This window comes from Rhinatrema bivittatum, chromosome 8 (assembly GCF_901001135.1).
Source record: "Rhinatrema bivittatum chromosome 8, aRhiBiv1.1, whole genome shotgun sequence".
NCBI lineage: Eukaryota > Metazoa > Chordata > Amphibia > Gymnophiona > Rhinatrematidae > Rhinatrema > Rhinatrema bivittatum.
The window spans coordinates 229,431,213-229,450,511 of NC_042622.1; the positions used below are offsets into that span (position 1 = coordinate 229,431,213).

General features: G+C 42.3%; 1 protein-coding gene across 1 annotated transcript in view; it reads right to left on the reverse strand.

Moving 5' to 3' along the window:
• CSNK1G2 (casein kinase 1 gamma 2) overlaps positions 1–19,299 on the reverse strand; it is a 92,048-nt gene that overhangs the window by 29,483 nt on the left and 43,266 nt on the right. Inside the window, exons 4-8 of the mRNA XM_029613938.1 lie at positions 15,706–15,775; positions 15,242–15,390; positions 12,745–12,979; positions 12,187–12,272; positions 8,610–8,694 (exon numbers count right to left, since the gene is read on the reverse strand). Of these exons, the coding sequence (XP_029469798.1) occupies positions 8,610–8,694; positions 12,187–12,272; positions 12,745–12,979; positions 15,242–15,390; positions 15,706–15,775 (625 nt within the window). The remainder of the gene's footprint in view (positions 1–8,609; positions 8,695–12,186; positions 12,273–12,744; positions 12,980–15,241; positions 15,391–15,705; positions 15,776–19,299) is intronic.

A 19,299-nucleotide genomic window follows, 5' to 3' on the forward strand; every position in this document is an offset into this window, starting at 1 on the left:
GAGATTCAGGCACTGTCTTGTCGTGAACCTTTTCTTCGATTCTGGCGTTTCTCTGCGAACAGTACAATCCTTTCTTCCAAAGGTTGTGTCGGCTTTTCACATGAACCAGTCCATTGAATTGCCTGCTTTTCCGAATTTGGATCAAAGTCTTCCGCATGCGCGGAAACTGAAACGTTTGTATGTCAGGTGGACACTGCTGCGTTACTTGGAGGTCATTAACGACTTTCGCCTGTCGGATCATCTCTTTGTCTTGTGGAGCGGTCCCAAGAAAGGGCATAAAGCTTCCAAATCTTCTATAGCTCGGTGATTGAAGGAGGTTATTGTTTCAGTGTACCTATGTCACGGGCGAGCTGTTCCGGACGGTCTAAAAGCTCATTCGCTTCGTTCTCAGGCTGCATCATGGGCAGAAAGTCCGGAGCTCTGCCTGCCTCTGGTGACCTGCACGTGGAACAGGGAGCATTTCAGAGAATGCTACCCTGGAGGTTCTGGATTTAATCTTTCTACCTAAGAGCCTAAATTTGGCTTCCAGAACCTCCCTCCCACATTTTCCTATATCGTTGGTGCCCACATGTACCACGACAGCCGGCTCCTCCCCAGAACTGTCTAAAATCCTATCTAGGTGACGCGTGAGGTCCGCCACCTTCGCACCAGGTAGGCATGTTACCAGGCGATCCTCACGCCCACCAGCCACCCAGCTATCTACATTCCTAATAATCGAATCACCAATCTTTTGCATTGAGTGTCACATGTATGATTTTTTTACCCGCCGGTGAGAAGTTGTACGTGTGTGCATGCGATGCAAAGAGCTCCTGGCTCTCAGAGAACGAGTCCGATCTCTGGAGGCTTGAGTGGCAGACGTGGCGGAGCTGAGGCAGACAAAGGTATACAGATGAGACCTTCAGGGACATAGCAGCCAAGTCCCAACTCTAGACTGGCAGCCCTGGTTCTGCCTTAGAGGAGGAAGGTCCCTGGTCAGAGAGCATCAATCTGGTGTGGCAAGAAATGATCCCGTAGCAAGGATCTGCTCTCCAAGTGATGCATTGTCCTCTCGCACAATGCATCAGGACTGAAGGGATAGGTCGGTCGTCATAGTTGGCAATTCAATTATTAGGAATGTAGATAGCTGGTTGGCTGGTAGGCATGAAGATTACCTGGTAACATGCCTACCTGGTACGAAGGTGGCGGACTTCACACGTCACCTAGATAGGTTTTTAAACAGTGCTGGGGAGGAGCCGGCTGTCATGGTACATGTGGGCACCAATGACATAGGAAAATGTGGGACGGAGGTTCTGGATGCCAAATGTAGGCTCTTAGGTAGAGAGCTGAAATCCAGAACCTCCAGGGTAGCATTCTCTGAAATGCTCCCTGTTCCACGCGCAGGTCCACAGAGGCAGGCAGAGCTCCGGAGTCTCAATGCGTGGATGAGATGATGGTGCAAGGAAGAGGGATTCAGTTTTGTAAGGAACTGGGGAACCTTTTGGGGGAAGGAGTCTTTTCCGAAGATATGGACTCTACCTTAATCAGGATGGATCTAGGCTACTGGCACTAACCTTTAAAAAGGAGAGAGAGCAGCTTTTAAACTAAATCAAAGGGGAAAGCAGACAGTCGCTCAGCAGCACATGATTCGGGGGGGGGGGGGGGGGGGGGGGAGGTATCTTTGAAGGATACTAATGAAGCATTAGAGTTAGGACATCCTAACAAAGAGGTTCCAATAAGAAAATTAGACCATGTGTCTATAAATAATCACCTGAGCTAAAAGATTCCAAATTATCCCCAACTGAAAAGCAGAATGTTACCACAAACAAAAAATACAGTTTGAAATACTTGTATGTTAATGCCAGAAGACTAAGAAGTAAGATGGGAGAATTAGAATGCATAGCAGTGAATGATGACATAGACTTAACTGGCATCTCAGAGACATGGTGGAAGGAGGATAACCAATGGGACAGGGTACAAATTATATCTCAATGACAGAGAGGAGCAGCGGGAGGCGGTGTGGCGCTTTATGTCTGGGATGGCATAGAGTCCAACAAGATAAAGATCCTGCATGAGACTAAATGCACAATCGAATCTTTATGGGTAGAAATCTCTTGTGTGTTGGAAGACTACAGTGATAGGGGTATACTACCATCCACCTGGCCAAAATGATGAGACGGACAATGAAATGCTAAGAGAAATTAGGGAAGCTAACCAAATTGGTAGTGCAGTAATAATGGGAGATTTCAGTTACCCCAATATTGACTGGGTAAATTAACATCATGAAATGCTAGAAAGATAAAATTCCTGGCTGGAATAAATGTCAATTTTATGGAGCAAGTGGTTCAGGAACCGAAAAGAGGGAGCAATTTTAGATCCAATTCTGTGGCGACCAGGATCTGGTGAAAGGGGCAACGGTGGTGGGGCCACTTGGCAATAGTGATCATAACGATCAAATTTGAATTAATAACAGGAAGGGGGACAGTAAGTAAATCCATGGCTCTAGCACTAAACTTTTAAAAGGGAAACTTTAACAAAATAGGAAAATAGCTTAAAAAAAACTGAAAGATGCAGCTACAAAGGTAAAGAATGTGCTACAGGCATGTACACTGTTTAAAAATACCATCTTAGAAGCGCATTCCAGATATATTCCAAGCATTAAGAAAGGTGGAAGAAGGCCAAACGATTGCGGGCATGGTTAAAAAGTGAGGTGAAAGAGGCTATTTTAGCCAAAAGATCTTCATTCAAAAATCGGAAGAAGGGATTCTTCAGAGGAAAATAGGAGAACGCATAAGCATTGGCAAGTTAAATGTAAGACCCTGATAAGACAGGCTAAGAGTATTTGAAAAGAAGTTGGCCATAGAGTAGAGCTTCCCAACCCTGTCCTGGGGACCCCACAGTCGGGTTTTCAGGATATCCGCAATGAATATGTGCAAGATAATTTGCATATATTAAATATCCATGGTATGTAAATTTATCTCTTGCATATTTATTGTGGACATCCTGAAAACCCGACTGGCTGTGGGGTCCCCAGGTCAGGTTTGGGAAGCCTTGCCATAGAGGTAAAAACTCAAAAACTTAAAAAAAAATATATATCCAAAGCAGAAAGCCTGCGAGGGAGTTGCTTGGACCATTAGATGATCGAAGGGGTGAAAAGAGCACTTAGGGAAGAGATAAGGCCATTGCTGAAAGACTAAACTAATTCTTTGCTTTGGTGTTTACTGAAGAGGATGTTGGGGAGATACCCATTCCGGAAACTGTTTAAGGGTGATGCTTCAGGTGAATTGAACCAAATTATGATGAACCTGGAAGATGTAGTAGGCCAGATTGACAAACTGAAGAGTAGTAAATTGCCTGAACTGGATGGTATACCCCCAGGGTTCTGAAAGAACTCAAAAAGGAAATCATGGAATCTGTTATAAAGGTTAAAATCACAGAACATTTAGATAGTCATAATTTAATGGGATATAGCCAGCATGGATTTACTCAAGGAAAGTCTTGCCTCACAAATCTCCTACATCTTCATGAAGGGGTGAATAAACATGTGGACCAAGGTGAACTGGTAGATATGGTGTATTTGGATGTGGGGTATTTGGATTTTCAGAAGACGTTTGACAAAATCCCTCATGAGAGGCTTCTAAAAAAAGCCATGGGATAGGAGGCGATGTCCTTTTGCAAACTGGTTAAAATACAGGAAACAGAGTAGTGGACTGCCTCAGGGATCTGTACTAGGACCCTGGAGAAGGACCGTCACTAGTTAAATCTATGGAAGGGGGTGGATTAGACAAAACTCCATTTACAGAAGACAATGTACGGGAAGAGCTAGGAAAGCTGAAAGTGGACAAAGCCAGGGGGCCTGATTATGTTCATCCTAGGACACAGAGCTCAGAGATGTGCTGGCGGGTCCGCTGTGTGACCTGTTCAAGAGATCCTTGGAAACGGGAGTGGTGCTGAGTGATTGGAGAAGAGTGATGGCTGTCTTGCTTCACAAGAGTGGAAGCAGAGAGGAGGCTGGAAACTATAGGCCGGTTAGCCTCATCTCAGCGGTGGGAAAATTAATGGAGATTCTACTGAAGGAAAGGATAGTGAACTATCTAAAATCCAGTGGGTTGCTCAATCCAAGACAGCATGGATTCACCAGGGGAAGGTCCTGTCAGATGAATCCGATTTTTTTGATTGGGTGACTAGAGAATTGGATCAGGGAAGAGCACTCAATGTGATTTACTTGGATTTTAGTAAAGCTTTTGATACGGTCCCACATAGAAGACTCTTGAATAAAATGAGAAGCTTGGGAGGGAGCGCCAAGGTGGTGGTGTGAATTACAAACTGGTTGATGGATAGAAGACAGGGATCAGTGTTGGGGCCGGTTCTATTCAATATCTTAGTGAGCGACATTGCGGAAGGGATAGAAGGTAAAGTTTGTCTATTCGCAGATGATACTAAGATCTGCAGCAGAGTGGACATACCGGAAGGAGTAGAGAGAGTGAGATGTGATTTAAGGAAGCTTGAACGATGGGTGAAGATATGGCAGCTGGATTGAATCAATGCCAAGAAATGCAGAGTCATGCATCTGGGGTGTGGCAATCCAAAAGAGGCCCCGAGGATTCGGGGGCAAAGTCCCTGCCGCGAATCGGCCACCGGACCGAGGCTCACCTCTGAGGGACCACGGAAATCACCTCGGGAAACTCAACTGGGGGAGAGACCCGAGGGTATCACCGCAGGAGTGCGGGGCTCGTCTTCAGGTAGGTTTGTTCTTTAAATTTCGGTTTGTTCTTTAAATTTTGGTCTAACGCTCTGAGAGCGGGCAGATAGTCCCTAACTGCTACGGAGACTGAAAATACTGAGGAGCTGCACTTCCTGCAGGGGTATATGTACTAGGGGCTGACGTCAGATTGAAATCTGATCCGTCTCCAACTGCTAACAGGAGTACACTATACCCCATTGGTCCTGAGTCCATCTGCTACACGCTAGGAAATCCTCTATTTCCACTGATCAAATTACAACCTCTCTCATATTGATCTTCCAAGTCTCACTAAGGAAGAGAGAAGTTTCTATCAAGAAATTTCAATCTTTGAAATACAAGTAGTAATCAAAGATCTTAAGGCTAGATGGTTTCACGCCGCAATTTTATAAGAAAGTCTCCTCCTCTATAATCAACCCATTAAGGGCAATGTTTAATTCGTTAAGGGAGGGCAACTCATTACTTCAGGGTGCAAATACAACGGGAATTTTCATCTTGGGCATACCTTAGAGAGACTTGTCATTATGTGGGTTATTTGCCCTATTTCCTTAATGAATGTAGATCTTAAAGTCTTGGCAAAAATTTTAGCTACCCGATTGAACAGAGTAATGGCTCAATTAGTTCATCCAGATCAAGCGGGATTCATCCCAGGTAGGATGGCCGCTGACAACGGGCATAAAATCACTGATCTTATCTGGTGGGTGAAGGAAAAGAATTCCAGCAGTATTCCTATCTGTAGATGCTGAGAAAACGTTCGATTTAGTGCACTGGCCATTCTTGTAAAATATCTTAGAGAAGATGAATTTCGGCACTCTCTCTCTCAATTGGTTAAAGCAGCTATACAATGTTCCAATGGAGAGTGTAAAAGTTAACGGCTTTTATTCGGACCCTTTTGAGATCTAACAAGGAACTCGGCAGGGCTGCCCTTTATCCCCATTGCTCTTTGCCTTATATTTTTAGAACCCTTCGCTACACGAATGCAAAACTCTCCTATGGTACAGGGAGTGGCAGTGGGAGGGGTTAATTACAAAATGTCCCTTTTCACAGATGACATTTTGTTTATGTTGATCTCCCCAGAGGAGTTGCTGGCAGGAGCGGTGAATATTTTGCAAGAATTCAGCAAAGTATCAGGATTCAAATTAAATCTAGAGAAATCCGAGCTGTTTAATATCTCCACCCCTGCTGATGTTCTCTCTAGGCTGAAGCAAGCTTTTCTTTTCAAGTGGGCAACTCGGAAGATCAAATACCTTGGGGTTCATATTAGTAACACTTTAGATGACCTATTTAAACTTAATTATAAACCCCTTTTCTCAACAAAATTTTCCATGATTTAGACTCCTGGTCTGGGCTTTCCCTCTCCTGGCTTGGCAGAATTGCTTCTATAAAAATGAATGCTTTACCAAGAATTTATCATCTATTCCAATCCCTGCCTATTTATCTACCTTCAACTATGTTAAAGCAGTGGCAACAGTGATTTTTTTGCATTTATCTGGAAGCACATACCCCCTAGAATTGCTAGAAATATGTACAGGCCCAAATTGAAGGGGGGTTTAGGGGTACCTTGCCATGACTGGTATTATGCGGCAGCACAACTCAGAGCAATATATGAATGGAATAAAAAGGGGGAATCTAAGCCTTGGGTGATGTTGGAACAAGCCCTATTTGGTAAAATGCCTTTATGGGCGATGACATGGCAGCTTGGGAGAAATGGCTACCCACCGATGTTTACCCCCTGCTACGGCTACTTCTTTGAGATTGTGGCAGCAATGGTGAACAAGATTGCTGGGTTCTGGGAGACATTTATTTTAGTTCCACCATTCAGCACAATCTCTCCTTTCCAGCGGGGCAGGATTGGGCAGGGAAAGGGCTCACCCGAATAGATCAGCTCTAGGAATCAGGCGCCTTTTTAGCCTTTTCCACCCTTAAGAACAGGTTCCAACTATCCCCAACCAATGTGTTTCCTTATCTCCAAATATGCCACTTCATGACAGTGGAGGGAATGGGAAAAGACTTATCCCTGGGCAGAACACAATTTGAACCATTGGTGCGATCAAGCCAATAGAACGAAGGGCCTGATCTCTTGTTTATATAAGTATCTTAATGCAGACAAGGGGGACAAGTTGGCATGTAAAAGCATGGGAGCAGGACCTGTCAGAGGACCAATGGGACAATATTTTTATAATACTAAGAAGGGTTCCTTCTCGGCTGCACTAAATAGTTACAAGATTTTATTACGATGGCATCTCACACCTGTAAGAATTCATAAGGTCTATCCTCAGAGGGATGATTTATGTTGGAAAGGGTGTGGTAAGAGGGGTACCTTTTTCCACATGTGGTGGGAATGCCACAAAATCTCTGTTTTGGGGGGATATCTACAGTTATTTATGAAATAGTGTCAGAGTCGATGACATGTATACCGGAATGTGTATTATTTAATAACTTTTATATACCGATTTTTCATGCGAGCATATCAAATCGGTTTACAGTAGTTAAATATTCATTTAATAATATTTGCATTTCCAAAAGAAAGGAAGTAGATACATAGTTTCATAATGTAAATAAATAAAATAGTAAACTTAAAATAGTAAGCTAAATAATCATAAAATTTAAACAATTAGAGTGGCAGTATAGTAAGAGTAGCGATAATAAAATAAAATAAAAAATAATATACATTACCTTGGTATAAATTCAGTAGTTTGAAATCATTAAGTTAACAGCTCTTGGAAGGCTTGTTTGAATAGCCATGTTTTAATGCCCTTTTTAAATAATTTAATGTCTGCTTCCAATCGTAAATCTTGTGGTATAGAGTTCCATAGTTGGGATCTAGCAATAGAGATAGTTCTCTCGCTTACATTATTTAGATGCTCAATTTTAGGGGAAGGAATTGGCAACATCCCTGTTCCGGTTGATCTAGTAATTCTTGAAGGGATATGGAATTCAAGTGATGAAGTTAACCATTCCATTTTTTCATTGTAGAGCGTTTTATGAATTATTACTCAATTTACCTATCGCGCTCCATGCTGATAAAAGTAGTTTAGTCCATCTCATATTTATAAACAGCATGCTGTGAGTTAGCAGCACATTGGAAATGTTATCCCTTCAAAAGTGTCAGTTCTTTTGCAAATGGAGAAGATTTGCTCCCTTTATCGGCTATCTGTGCTAAAGAATCACAACATGGTTAGATTCCAGAGGATATGGGGCCTTTTTATATCTTGGTCCAAACGTCAGAAGGAGCCTGGTTGATTTCCATGCTGTTTGAGTATTTATAGTCTGGGACATTCTGTTGGAAACACCCAACCTGCTCACAGCAGAATGAGCTATGGGGGGAAACTCATTGTGTGCGGCCTGATGGCATTTGGTATTGCTATGTAATATGTTATTTAGATCACCTTACCTTTCGGGGGGGGATGTATAATCACATGTGTTGATGAATAAGCTTCACGGTTGTATTACACAGAGTTCAAAAGAGATACTGAAGCCATGTGGGGTTAAGAAATGTTTAATTATATTATTCTTACTTTATTGTATTGTGCTTTGTTGTCGTTTTGCAATAAAAATATAATTTACAAAAAGGAAGAAGTGACTTGCCCAAGGTCACAAAGCAAATTGGAGAAAGTATCTTGATTTTAATTCATGTAATTTCCACTATGCAGCTTTGGAGATGAAGCATCATCATAGTGGAAGGTAAGGGAAGCACAATCAAAGGAACCCAAATCTCGCAAGCAGTTCAGCTGAACCAATTTGTAAGCTGAAAGATTTAATATATATCGGCTTAGGCTTGGAAACAGCATGGTACTAGACTGCTCCTCTCACTGGTAATCTGCTATCGTAAATTATTCCTTTAAGTGGGTCCCAAAAGAAGTACTCAAGAAAGAATAACCAGGATCCTTACCTGGGAAGTTTTCGCACAGCACTTCCACAGGGGTGGCTCGCTTGGTGTCCCCTATCTTTTGGTACCTTTCCTTTAATGTATCAGCCTGAAGGAGAAAAAGAGAGCAGTCAGTAGACTAGACACACAGAGGAGCACAGCATGCTAAACAATCCCCAGAGGGGAGGAACACCCAGGACAAAAAAAAAAATGGACAAGCAAAAGAGCTTCAAGCAACTATTTATTGATTCTATTTAAACACTTCTGAAGGATTCTTCGGTGAAGTAAGCAGTGACCCTTTCCTTCATAAGAACATGCCATGCTGGGTCGGACCAAGGGTCCATCAAGCCCAGCATCCTGTTTCCAACAGAGGCCAAACCAGGCCACAAGAACCTGGCAAGTACCCAAAAACTAAGTCTATTTCATGTTACCATTGCTAGTAATAGCAGTGGCTATTTTCTAAGTCAGCTTAATTAATAGCAGGTAATGGACTTCTCCTCCAAGAACTTATCCAATCCTTTTTTTAAACACAGCTATACTAACTGCACTAACCACATCCTCTGGCAACAAATTCCAGAGTTTAATTGTGCGTTGAGTAAAAAAGAACTTTCTCCGATTAGTTTTAAATGTGCCACATGCTAACTTCATGGACTGCCCCCTAGTCTATTATCCGAAAGAGTAAATAACCGATTCACATCTACCCGTTCTAAACCTCTCATGATTTTAAACACCTCTATCATATTCCCCCTCAGCCGTCTCTTCTCCAGGCTGAAAAGTCCTAATCTCTTTAGTCTTTCCTCTTAGGGGAGCTGTTCCATTCCCCTTATTTTGGTCATCCTTCTCTGTACCTTCACCATCGCAATTACTGTATTTTTCGCTTCATAAGACGCACCTGACCATAAGACGCAACTAGGATTCAGAGCGGGAAAATTAAAAAAAAAAAAAAATAGTGTGCTAAACTGGCTTTGTTCCCGGGCGTCTGTACGTCCTATGGAGCAAATTAGGGGAGGGCAAAAATTATTTTATCATCCCCATTTCATTTTCGGGTCTGCCACTTCTGTCCACTCCCCGGATCAGAAAACTTTTATCATTCTCTTTGTTGGAAAAAAAAAAAGCAAAATCAAACAAAAAAACCCCCATCCCAACCCTTTAAATTTAATTAACTACAACCCCCCACTCTCCTGATACCCCCCCCCCCCAAGACCTGCCAAAAGTCCCTGGTGGTCCAGCAGGGGTTCGGGAGCGATCTCCTGGACTTGGGCTGTCGACTGCCAGTATTCAAAATGGTGTCAATAGCAATGTTGCTCCTACCATGTGAAAGGGGCCGACCGATGGCACCGGTAGCCCCTGTGACATAGTAAGGGCAAAGGTTATCGACACCATTTTGAATACTGGCAGCCGACGGCCCAAGTGCAGGAGATCGCTCCCGAACCCCTGCTGGACCACCAGGGACTTTTGGCAGGTCTTGGGGGGAGTCAGGAGGGTAAGGGGTTATAGTTAGTTTTTGTTTTTTTTTATATTCACACCATAAAACAGACATTTTCCCCCCACTTTTGGGGAAAAAGAGTGCGTCTTATGGAGCGAAAAATACGGTATATCTTTTTTGAGATGCGTTGACCAGAACTGTACACAGTATTCAAGGTGCGGTCTCACCATGGAGCGATATAGAGGCATTATGACATTTTCCGTTTTATTCACCATTCCCTTTCTAATAATTCCCAACATTGTTTGCTTTTTTGACTGCCGCAGCACACTGAACCGACGATTTAGGTGGTAGCACCTAATATAGAACCTAACATCGTGTAATTATAGAATGGGTTATTTTTCCCTATATGCATCACCTTGCACTTATCCACATTAAATTTCATCTGCCTTTTCGATGCCCAATTTTCCAGTCTTACAAGGTCTTCCTGCAATTTATCACAATCTGCTTGTGATTTAACTACTCTGAACAATTTTGTATCATCTGCAAATGTGATTACCTCACTCGTCGTATTTCTTTCCAGATCATTTATAAATATATTGAACAGTAAGGGTCCCAATACAGATCCCTGAGGCAGTCCACTGCCCACTCCCTTCCACTGAGAAAATTGTCCATTTAATCCTACTCTCTGTTTCCTGTCTTTTAGCCAGTTTGTAATCCACGAAAGGACATTGCCACCTATCCCATGACTTTTTACTTTTCTAGAAGCCTCTCATGAGGAACTTTGTCAAACGCCTTCTGAAAATCCAAGTACACTACATCTACCGGTTCACCTTTATCCACATGTTTATTAACTCCTTCAAAGAAGTGAAGCAGATTTGTGAGGCAAGACTTGCCTTGGGTAAAGCCATGCTGACTTTGTTCCATTAAACCATGTCTTTCTATATGTTCTGTGATTTTGATGTTTAGAACATTTTCCACTATTTTTCCTGGCACTGAAGTCATGCTAACTGGTCTGTAGTTTCCCAGATCGCCCCTGGAGCCCTTTTTAAATATAGGGGTTACATTAACTATCCTCAAGTCTTCAGGTACAATGGATGATTTTAATGATAAGTTACAAATTTTTACTAATACATCTGAAATTTCATTTTTGAGTTCCTTCAGAACTCTGGGGTGTATACCATCCGGTCCTGGTGATTTACTACTCTTCAGTTTGTCAATCAGGCCTACCACATCTTCTAGGTTCACCGTGATTTGGTTCAGTCCATCTGAATCATTACCCATGAAAACCTTCTCCAGTTCGGGTACGTCCCCAACATCCTCTTCAGTAAACACCGAAGCAAAGAAATCATTTAATCTTTCCGCGATGGCCTTATCTTCTCTATGTGCTCCTTTAACCCCTCGATCATCTAACGGTCCAACTGACTCCCTCACAGGCTTTCTGCTTCAGATATATTTTAAAAAGATTTTACTGTGAGTTTTTGCCTCTACGGCCAATTTCTTTTTAAATTCTCTCTTACCCTGTCTTATCAATGTCTTACATTTAACTTGCCAACGCTTATGCATTATCCTATTTTCTTCTGTTGGATCCTTCTTCCAATTTTTGAATGAAGATCTTTTGGCTAAAATAGCTTCTTTCATCTCCACTTTTAACCATGCCGGTAATCGTTTTGCCTTCTTTCCACCCCTCTTAATATGTGGAATACATCTGGACCACGCCTCTTGCACACTTTTTACCTTTGTAGCTGCTCCTTTCAGTTTTTTTCTAACAATTTTTCTCATTTTATCAAAATTTCCCTTTTGAAAGTTTAGCACGAGAGCCATGGATTTGATTACTTTCCCCCTTCAAGTCATTAATTCAAATTTGATCATATTATGATCACTATTGCCAAGCGGCCCCACCACTGTTACCTCTCTCACCGAATCCTGTGCTCCACTGAGAATTAGATCTAAAATCGCTCCCTCTCTTGTCGATTCCGGAACCAATTACTCCATAAAACTGTCATTTATTCCATCCAGGAACGTTATCTCTCTAGCATGTACCGATGATACATTTACCCAGTCAATATTGGGGTAATTGAAGTCTCCCATTATTACCGCACTTCCTCCCGCTCAGAGGCAGCAAAGATCAGGGCACCATATTTCACCCCAGAATCTGAAAGGGAGTTGGGTCCTTACCTTAAGCCCTTGCCAGGGGAGGCTCCCTCGCAGAAAGTACATGAACATGTGACCAAGAGCTTCTAGATCATCCCTGCGGCTTTGCTCTAGAGAGAAAAAGGTATATAAAGTATTGGACAGCGTGCTTTCAGATTTCCACATCAAATAGTAAAATGCTCTTCTCTCACCTTCCTGCAGGTACAAGAATTATACAGACCTGTACCTAAGAGGACTCGGGAAACCTGCCTTTCCCCAGGTGCATGCATTATACAGACCTGTACCCAAGAGGACTCGGGAAACCTGCCTTTCCCCAGGTGCATGCATTATACAGACCTGTACCCAAGAGGACTCGGGAAACCTGCCTTTCCCCAGGTGCATGCATTATACAGACCTGTACCTAAGAGGACTCGGGAAACCTGCCTTTCCCCAGGGGCATACATTATATATTTGTTTAGCTCAGTGACCTCGGAAGACTCATCCTTCCACAAGTGCATTATACATTCCTGTGTTTCTGAGGTCTCACCCCTCCCCACCTCTAGGCATTATACATTCCTTTATTCTGGGGTCTCAGGGACTCACCTTTTCCTAGATGGGTGTTTATACTCATATATCGCGCTGTCCCAGTCAGACTCTTGTGCTCTCGATACGGGATGTGTTTTTTGGTCTCAGGGTCAATGTATTCTTTGGCCAGGCCAAAGTCAATGATATGGATGGTATGTTGCCGCTTACTCCCTGGCCGCCCCACCAGGAAGTTCTCTGGCTTCACATCTCGGTAGATCAGGCTCTTGGTGTGTACATACTCCATCCGTGTAATCTGCAGACCCATGCAAAGAAAAATGCTAGCTAATAATGTAGCCCAACTCCAGACATTAAAAGCATCCCTCCTCTGAATTCAGGTTGGACATTTTTAAAGTGTGTGTGGCATTTAATTGCTCTCATCACCAAATGTGATAGTTTGGCAGCAGAGATGGGAGAAAGAACTTCAGTCATTTGAGTCTGCCAACAATTCTGACAGTACCAACACAAAACACTAGCCCAGTGGACCACTGCTTAGCCTCTGTTAAATCACCACTAATATTCACTACTTTTGCTGGTATAAAATTATATGAGAAGCAAAATTAATTCCTTAATATTAAACTGTGACTCATGGGAACTTGAAGGTTGCAAGAGCTATTTCCCTGTGCCAGTGATCTTTGACAATTTCATTTAACTCCCTGTGCTTCAAAAGTTACTCAACCGAAATCGGGCAATGATACTACTCTGCCTTTTGCACCCTGGGATGATTATATGCAGTCTGGACATCACAAGCAAGCTGGCCAGCCATCAGCAACAAAGATGGCGTCATACATGGTTCTAAAATGCAAATCGCACTGGGATCTGTGCTAGCGACAAGCAATTCGTGAATCAACAAGTGAGAACTCTAGACTTCTCACTCAGATGTTGTTTTCAGTGGCATGTTTTAAAGCAAAGCAATAAACCAGTCCAAACTGTAACCAGCAGCAACCCCCTTAACATTACTATTATAACTTTAAAGTGATGGCAGAGATTTGGGAAGCTTGAGACATGTCTCCAAGCACGGAGCTATTAAAGAGATCTCACAGGTGCAGTGTTCTGCTGATCAAAAGGGAAACTTAATGCCTGTAGTATACATATTTCCCCATTAACCAACATCTCCCATTAAATTTTAGCAAGTCTAATTTATAAGATGCTTTCTTTAATTATGTTCTATTCTATTCTGCTTTTGCCGAGATGTTATTATGATTCTAATGTTTATGTATTATGAAAACGTTTTCATGTATGAAGTTGTTTAATTGTAAACCGGAGTGAAGGCTTTCTGCTATACTTCGGTATAAAAAAAGAATCTAAATAAATAAAAATAAATAAAATAGTATTAAGCAGAGTCATGGGTCAACCTTGAAAAACAGAAGCAGGACCAAGAAGCGTGAACCAATGGTATGAGAAGGCATTTGAGTTGGACTCCTCTAATTATGAACCAAGAGAAAACAAGAAGTTTGTGGATGGAAGGAGGATGTGAAAAAGCAACAACTAAAGTAATTCTGCTGCGCTATCAATAGAGGAATTATCTGCCCAAGGCCTGGGAAGGGTGGAAGAGTTCATCTCTAGACATATTTGATGTGTGAGCCTACAGCCATCAGATGGCATCACAGGCCAAACAGATAATTATAGCAATTTCTAGTCAATATTAGAGCCTCCTATGCAGTGATGTCACAGGATATGGGTGTAGCTAATCTGTTACCTATCATATACATTTAGGATAAGGAGATTACATACACATATGTGATTTGCCCAATAAAATAAAAACATAAAAGCACTTTTTTTTGCCTTGCTTTTCTCTATGCTTCCTCTATCTAGTTTTTCCTGTAAATTTAAACTAGCTATGCTTGTCCATAAATTGCTTTGGTTAAATCCTACTCTATGGATTTATAGGCCTTCTGGAGCTTTGAGATCAGGTAAGCAAGGCTTATTAGAAGTTCTTTCAGCAAAGTTTGTTCACCTCATGGAAACATGTGATCGGGCCTTCTCGACTGCTGGGCCACTAAAATGGAATTCCCTCCTGGAACATCTGTGCCTCAGATTTCCTGCAGACTAAATAGGCTCTCGAGACTATCCTTTTCAAAGAAGCTTTTGACTTGACATCTTACTTTGGCCTTCAGATTCTCTTTCCTTCCTTTTATGATTGGCCCTCCTTTACAACTATTTTTTATGCCATTTTACGTTCTTACGCCGGTTAGCTCAATGATGCGATTTGTTTGACTTATCTAGTTAATATGAGTTATGTTGCGGTCATCAAGATTTTATGTATGTTGCTTTATTGTGTTTTTATCTATTTTATGCATGTTGCACTGTACCCAGCTTCAAACTTTGAAGAGTACAAGTAATACATCTTTAAATAAATAATTAATTTGCTGTAACTGACAAGTTCCTAATAAAGAACACACTTATTCTAATAAGATTGTTTCCTTGTGAAATCTGAGGGCGCCTTGTACACAGGCTTGCAGATTTCAGGGATTTACATATTTACACAACTTAACCAATCTAAGCCCATGAGACTTACCAACTGGATTGCTATCATAAGGACTGTTTTCAATGTGAATATCCGGTCGCACAAATCAAACAGGTCCTCCAGGCTGGGCCCCAGGAGCTCCAGCACCATGGCATTGTACTTCCCACATGGCCCAAAGTAGTATACTTGAGGGATGCCTTCTAGAAAGACACACAGCAAGGAGGGTTAAGGTGTAAACTTCAAAACACATATGAAGCACAGCCTGAAGAACACTCATTGGAAGCCAACAGCGTGCATTCATATACAGAACTTGGAAATTACATGGAGCGCAGTTCTATTCCAGAAATGATCAAACGCACACATGATGTCTTAGGATCCCGATTTTACAATGTTCACTCTCCCATCACATCGCAAACATATCACCCAGACTCTACCAGCCCCAAAGATCCCTGATCACACAACCATCTTATCACTCTTTGCTCTAGCCTCTTTCCCACCTCCCTTCCAAATCTTACCTGAATTGCCAAGCTGTTTGTAAAACCGATACTCCAGATGTAGCTGTGGCGCTCTGGATTTTATAGGTTCCTTGGGGTTAACAGGGAAATGGAAAGAAAAAATAAAGAGGAATCACAGGATTGATCTGGGTAATGGAAAAGCCACAGCGGGTTTGGGCCTTTACTAGCAGATGGTTGGCTCCAGACTAATTAAGGAAGCAGAAAGTTTGGGTCCATTACGGCAGCATTAAGGGAGGCATTCCTATTTCTCAGCAGAAGCACTCTCAAAATCCATTACTTTGCATTTTTTACATTTGCTAAAGTTTATATATTTAGTACAGAAAAGTAATACACACTGGGGTCATTTGCATATAGCCTGCACAGTACACAGACAATGAGCTGGCATGAAGTGCATGCTCTAAAACCACCTGTGTAGACAGCCACCTGGAAGAGGGGGGTAATACCACATACACTTTTGAAAATCCCACATATACACAGCATAGTTTTCCTCCCCATGACCTAAACATGTGCCCTGGGAAATGCCTCTTTTGCCCCATAGTTCCTCTTTTCTCCATTTTCTTTCAACTCAAAGCCATAGCTGGGATTCTGGTGCCATGAGTCTTCATTTGCAACTACCTGGCACTTTTTCCCCTGTTTTAAATAGACTATTCCATTGCTCCTACTCAAAAGAACATAAGACTTGCCATACTGGGTCAGACCAAAGATCCATCAAGCCCAGCATCCTGTTTCCAACAGTGGCCAAGCCAGGTCACTAGCAAGCAGAATGTTGGGAATTATTACGAAGGGAATGGTGAATAAAACAGAAAATGTCACAATGCCTCTGTATCGCTCCATGGTAGGACCGCACCTTGAATACTGTGTACAATTCTGGTCACCGCATCTCAAAAAAGATATAGTTACAATGGAGAAGGTACAGAGAAGGGCAACAAAAATGATAAAGGGAATGGAATAGCTCCTCTATGAGGAAAGACTAAAGAGGTTAGGACTTTTCAGCTTGGAGAAGAGACTGCTGAGGGGGGGTATGATAGAGGTGTTTAAGATCATGAGAGCTCCTGGCTCTCTAGCAGACTTTGAGGAGCTGAGGCAGACAGAGAGGTACATTGATGAGACCTTCAGGGACATAGTAGCCAAGTCCCAAATCCAGTCTGGCAGACCCAGTGCTGCCTTGGATCAGAAAGGTCTCCCAGTAGGAGAACATCACCCTGGTGTAGCAGGAACTGATCCTGTAGCAAGGACCTGCTCTCCAGGTGAAGTATTGTCCTTTCACACTGAGGACAAGTCTCTCAGGGCTACTGCCCAGAAGGGAAGGGTTAGGCCGGCCATCATAGTTGGTGAATCGATTATTAGAAATGTAGATAGCAGGGTGGCTGGTGGACGTGAGGACCGCCTGGTAACATGCCTACCTGGTGCGAAGGTGGCAGACCTCACGCATCACCTAGATAGGATTATAGACAGTGCTGGGGAGAAGCCGGCTGTCATGGTACATGTGGGCACCAACGACATAGGAAAATGTGGGAGAGATGTTCTGGAAGCCAAATTTAGGATTTTAGGTAGGAAGCTGAAATCCAAAACCTCTAGGGTGGCATTCTCTGAAATGCTTCCTGTTCCACGTGCAGGTCCCCAGAGGCACGCAGAGCTCCGGAGTTTCAATGTATGGATGAGACGATGGTGCAGAGAAGAGGGATTCAGCTTTATTAGGAACTGGGGAAACTTTTGGGGAATGGGGAGACTTTTCCGAAAGGATGGGCTCCACCTTAACCAGAGTGGAACCAAGCTGCTGGCACTAACTTTCAAAAAGGAGATAGAGCAGCTTTTAAACTAGAACAAAGGGGCAAGCCGACAGTCACTCAGCAGTGTATGGTTCGGAGAAATGTATCCTTGAAGGATACTAATGAAACAGGAGAGTTAGGGCATCCCAACAGAGAGGTTCCATTAAAAGCAAACAGTCCATGTGCCTATATGTAAAAAATCACTGAAGCTAATGATTTCCGAATTATCCCTACCAACTGAAAAGCAGGTTGTTAATATAAACAAAACACACACTTTGAAATGTCTGTATGCCAATGCCAGAAGTCTAAGAAGTAAGATGGGAGAGTTAGAGTGCATAGCAGCAAATGATGAGATTGACATAATTAGCCATCACAGAGACATGGTGGAAGGAGGATAACCAATGGGACAGTGCTATATCAGGGTACAAATTATATCGAAATGATAGGGAGGATCAACTTGGTGGGGGTGTGGCACTTTATGTCTGGGAGGGTATAGAGTCCAACAGGATAAAGATCATACAAGAGACTAAATGCTCAGTAGAATCTATATGGGTAGAAATCCCATATATGTTGGTTAAGAGTATAGAGAGTATAGTGATAGGAGTATACTACCGTCCACCTGGACAAAATGGTCAGACAGATGATGAAATGCTTAGAGAAATCAGGGAAGCTAACCAATTTGGCAGTGCAATAATAATGGGAGATTTCAATTACCCCAATATTGACTGGGTAAATGTAACATCAGGACTTGCTAGAGACAAAGTTCCTGGATATAGTAAATTACTGCTTCATGAAGCAATTGGTTCAGGAACCAACAAGAGAAGGAGGTTTTTTAGATTTAATTCTTAGTGGAACACAGGATTTGGTGGGAGAGGTAACGGTGGTGGGGCCACTTGGCAACAGTGATCATAACATGATAAAATTTAAACTAATAACTGGAAGGGGGACAATAAGTAAATCTGCAGCTCTAACACTAAACTTTAAAAAGGGAAACTTTGATAAAATGAGGAAAATAGTTAGAAAAAAACTGAAAGGTGCAGCTGCAAAGGTTAACAGTGTTCAACAGGCATGGACAGTGTTTAAAATTACAATCCTAGAGGCGCAGTCCATATGTATTCCACACATTAAGAAAGGTGGAAGGAAGGCAAAACGATTACAGTCATGGTTAAAAGGGTGAGGTGAAAGAGGCTATTTTAGACAAAAAAACATCCTTCAAAAATTGGAAGAAGGATCCATCTGAAGAAAATAAGGATAAAACATAAGCATTGTCAAGTTAAGTGTAAAACATTGATATGACAGGCGAAGAGAGAATTTGAATTGAAGTTGGCCATAGAGGCAAAAACTCATAAAAACGTTTTTAAATATATCCGAAGCAAGAAACATGTGAGGCAGTCGGTTGAACCATTAGATGACAGAGGAGTTAAAGGGACTCTTAGGGAAGATAAGGCCATTGCAGAAAGACTAAATGAGTTCTTTGCTTCTGTGTTTACTAATGAGGATGTTGGGGAGATACCAGTTCCGGAGATGGTTTTCAGGGGTGATGAGTCAGATGAACTGAACGAAATCACTGTGAACCTGGAAGATGTAGTAGGCCAGATTGACAAACTAAAGAGTAGCAAATCACCTGGACCGGATGGTATGCATCCTAGGGTCCTGAAGGAACTCAAAAATGAAATTTCTGATCTATTAGTTAAAATTTGTAACCTATCATTAAAATCATCCATTGTACCTGAAGACTGGAGGGTGGCCAATGTAACCCCAATATTTAAAAAAGGCTCCAGGAGCGATCCGGGTAACTATAGACCAGTGAGCCTGACTTCAGTGC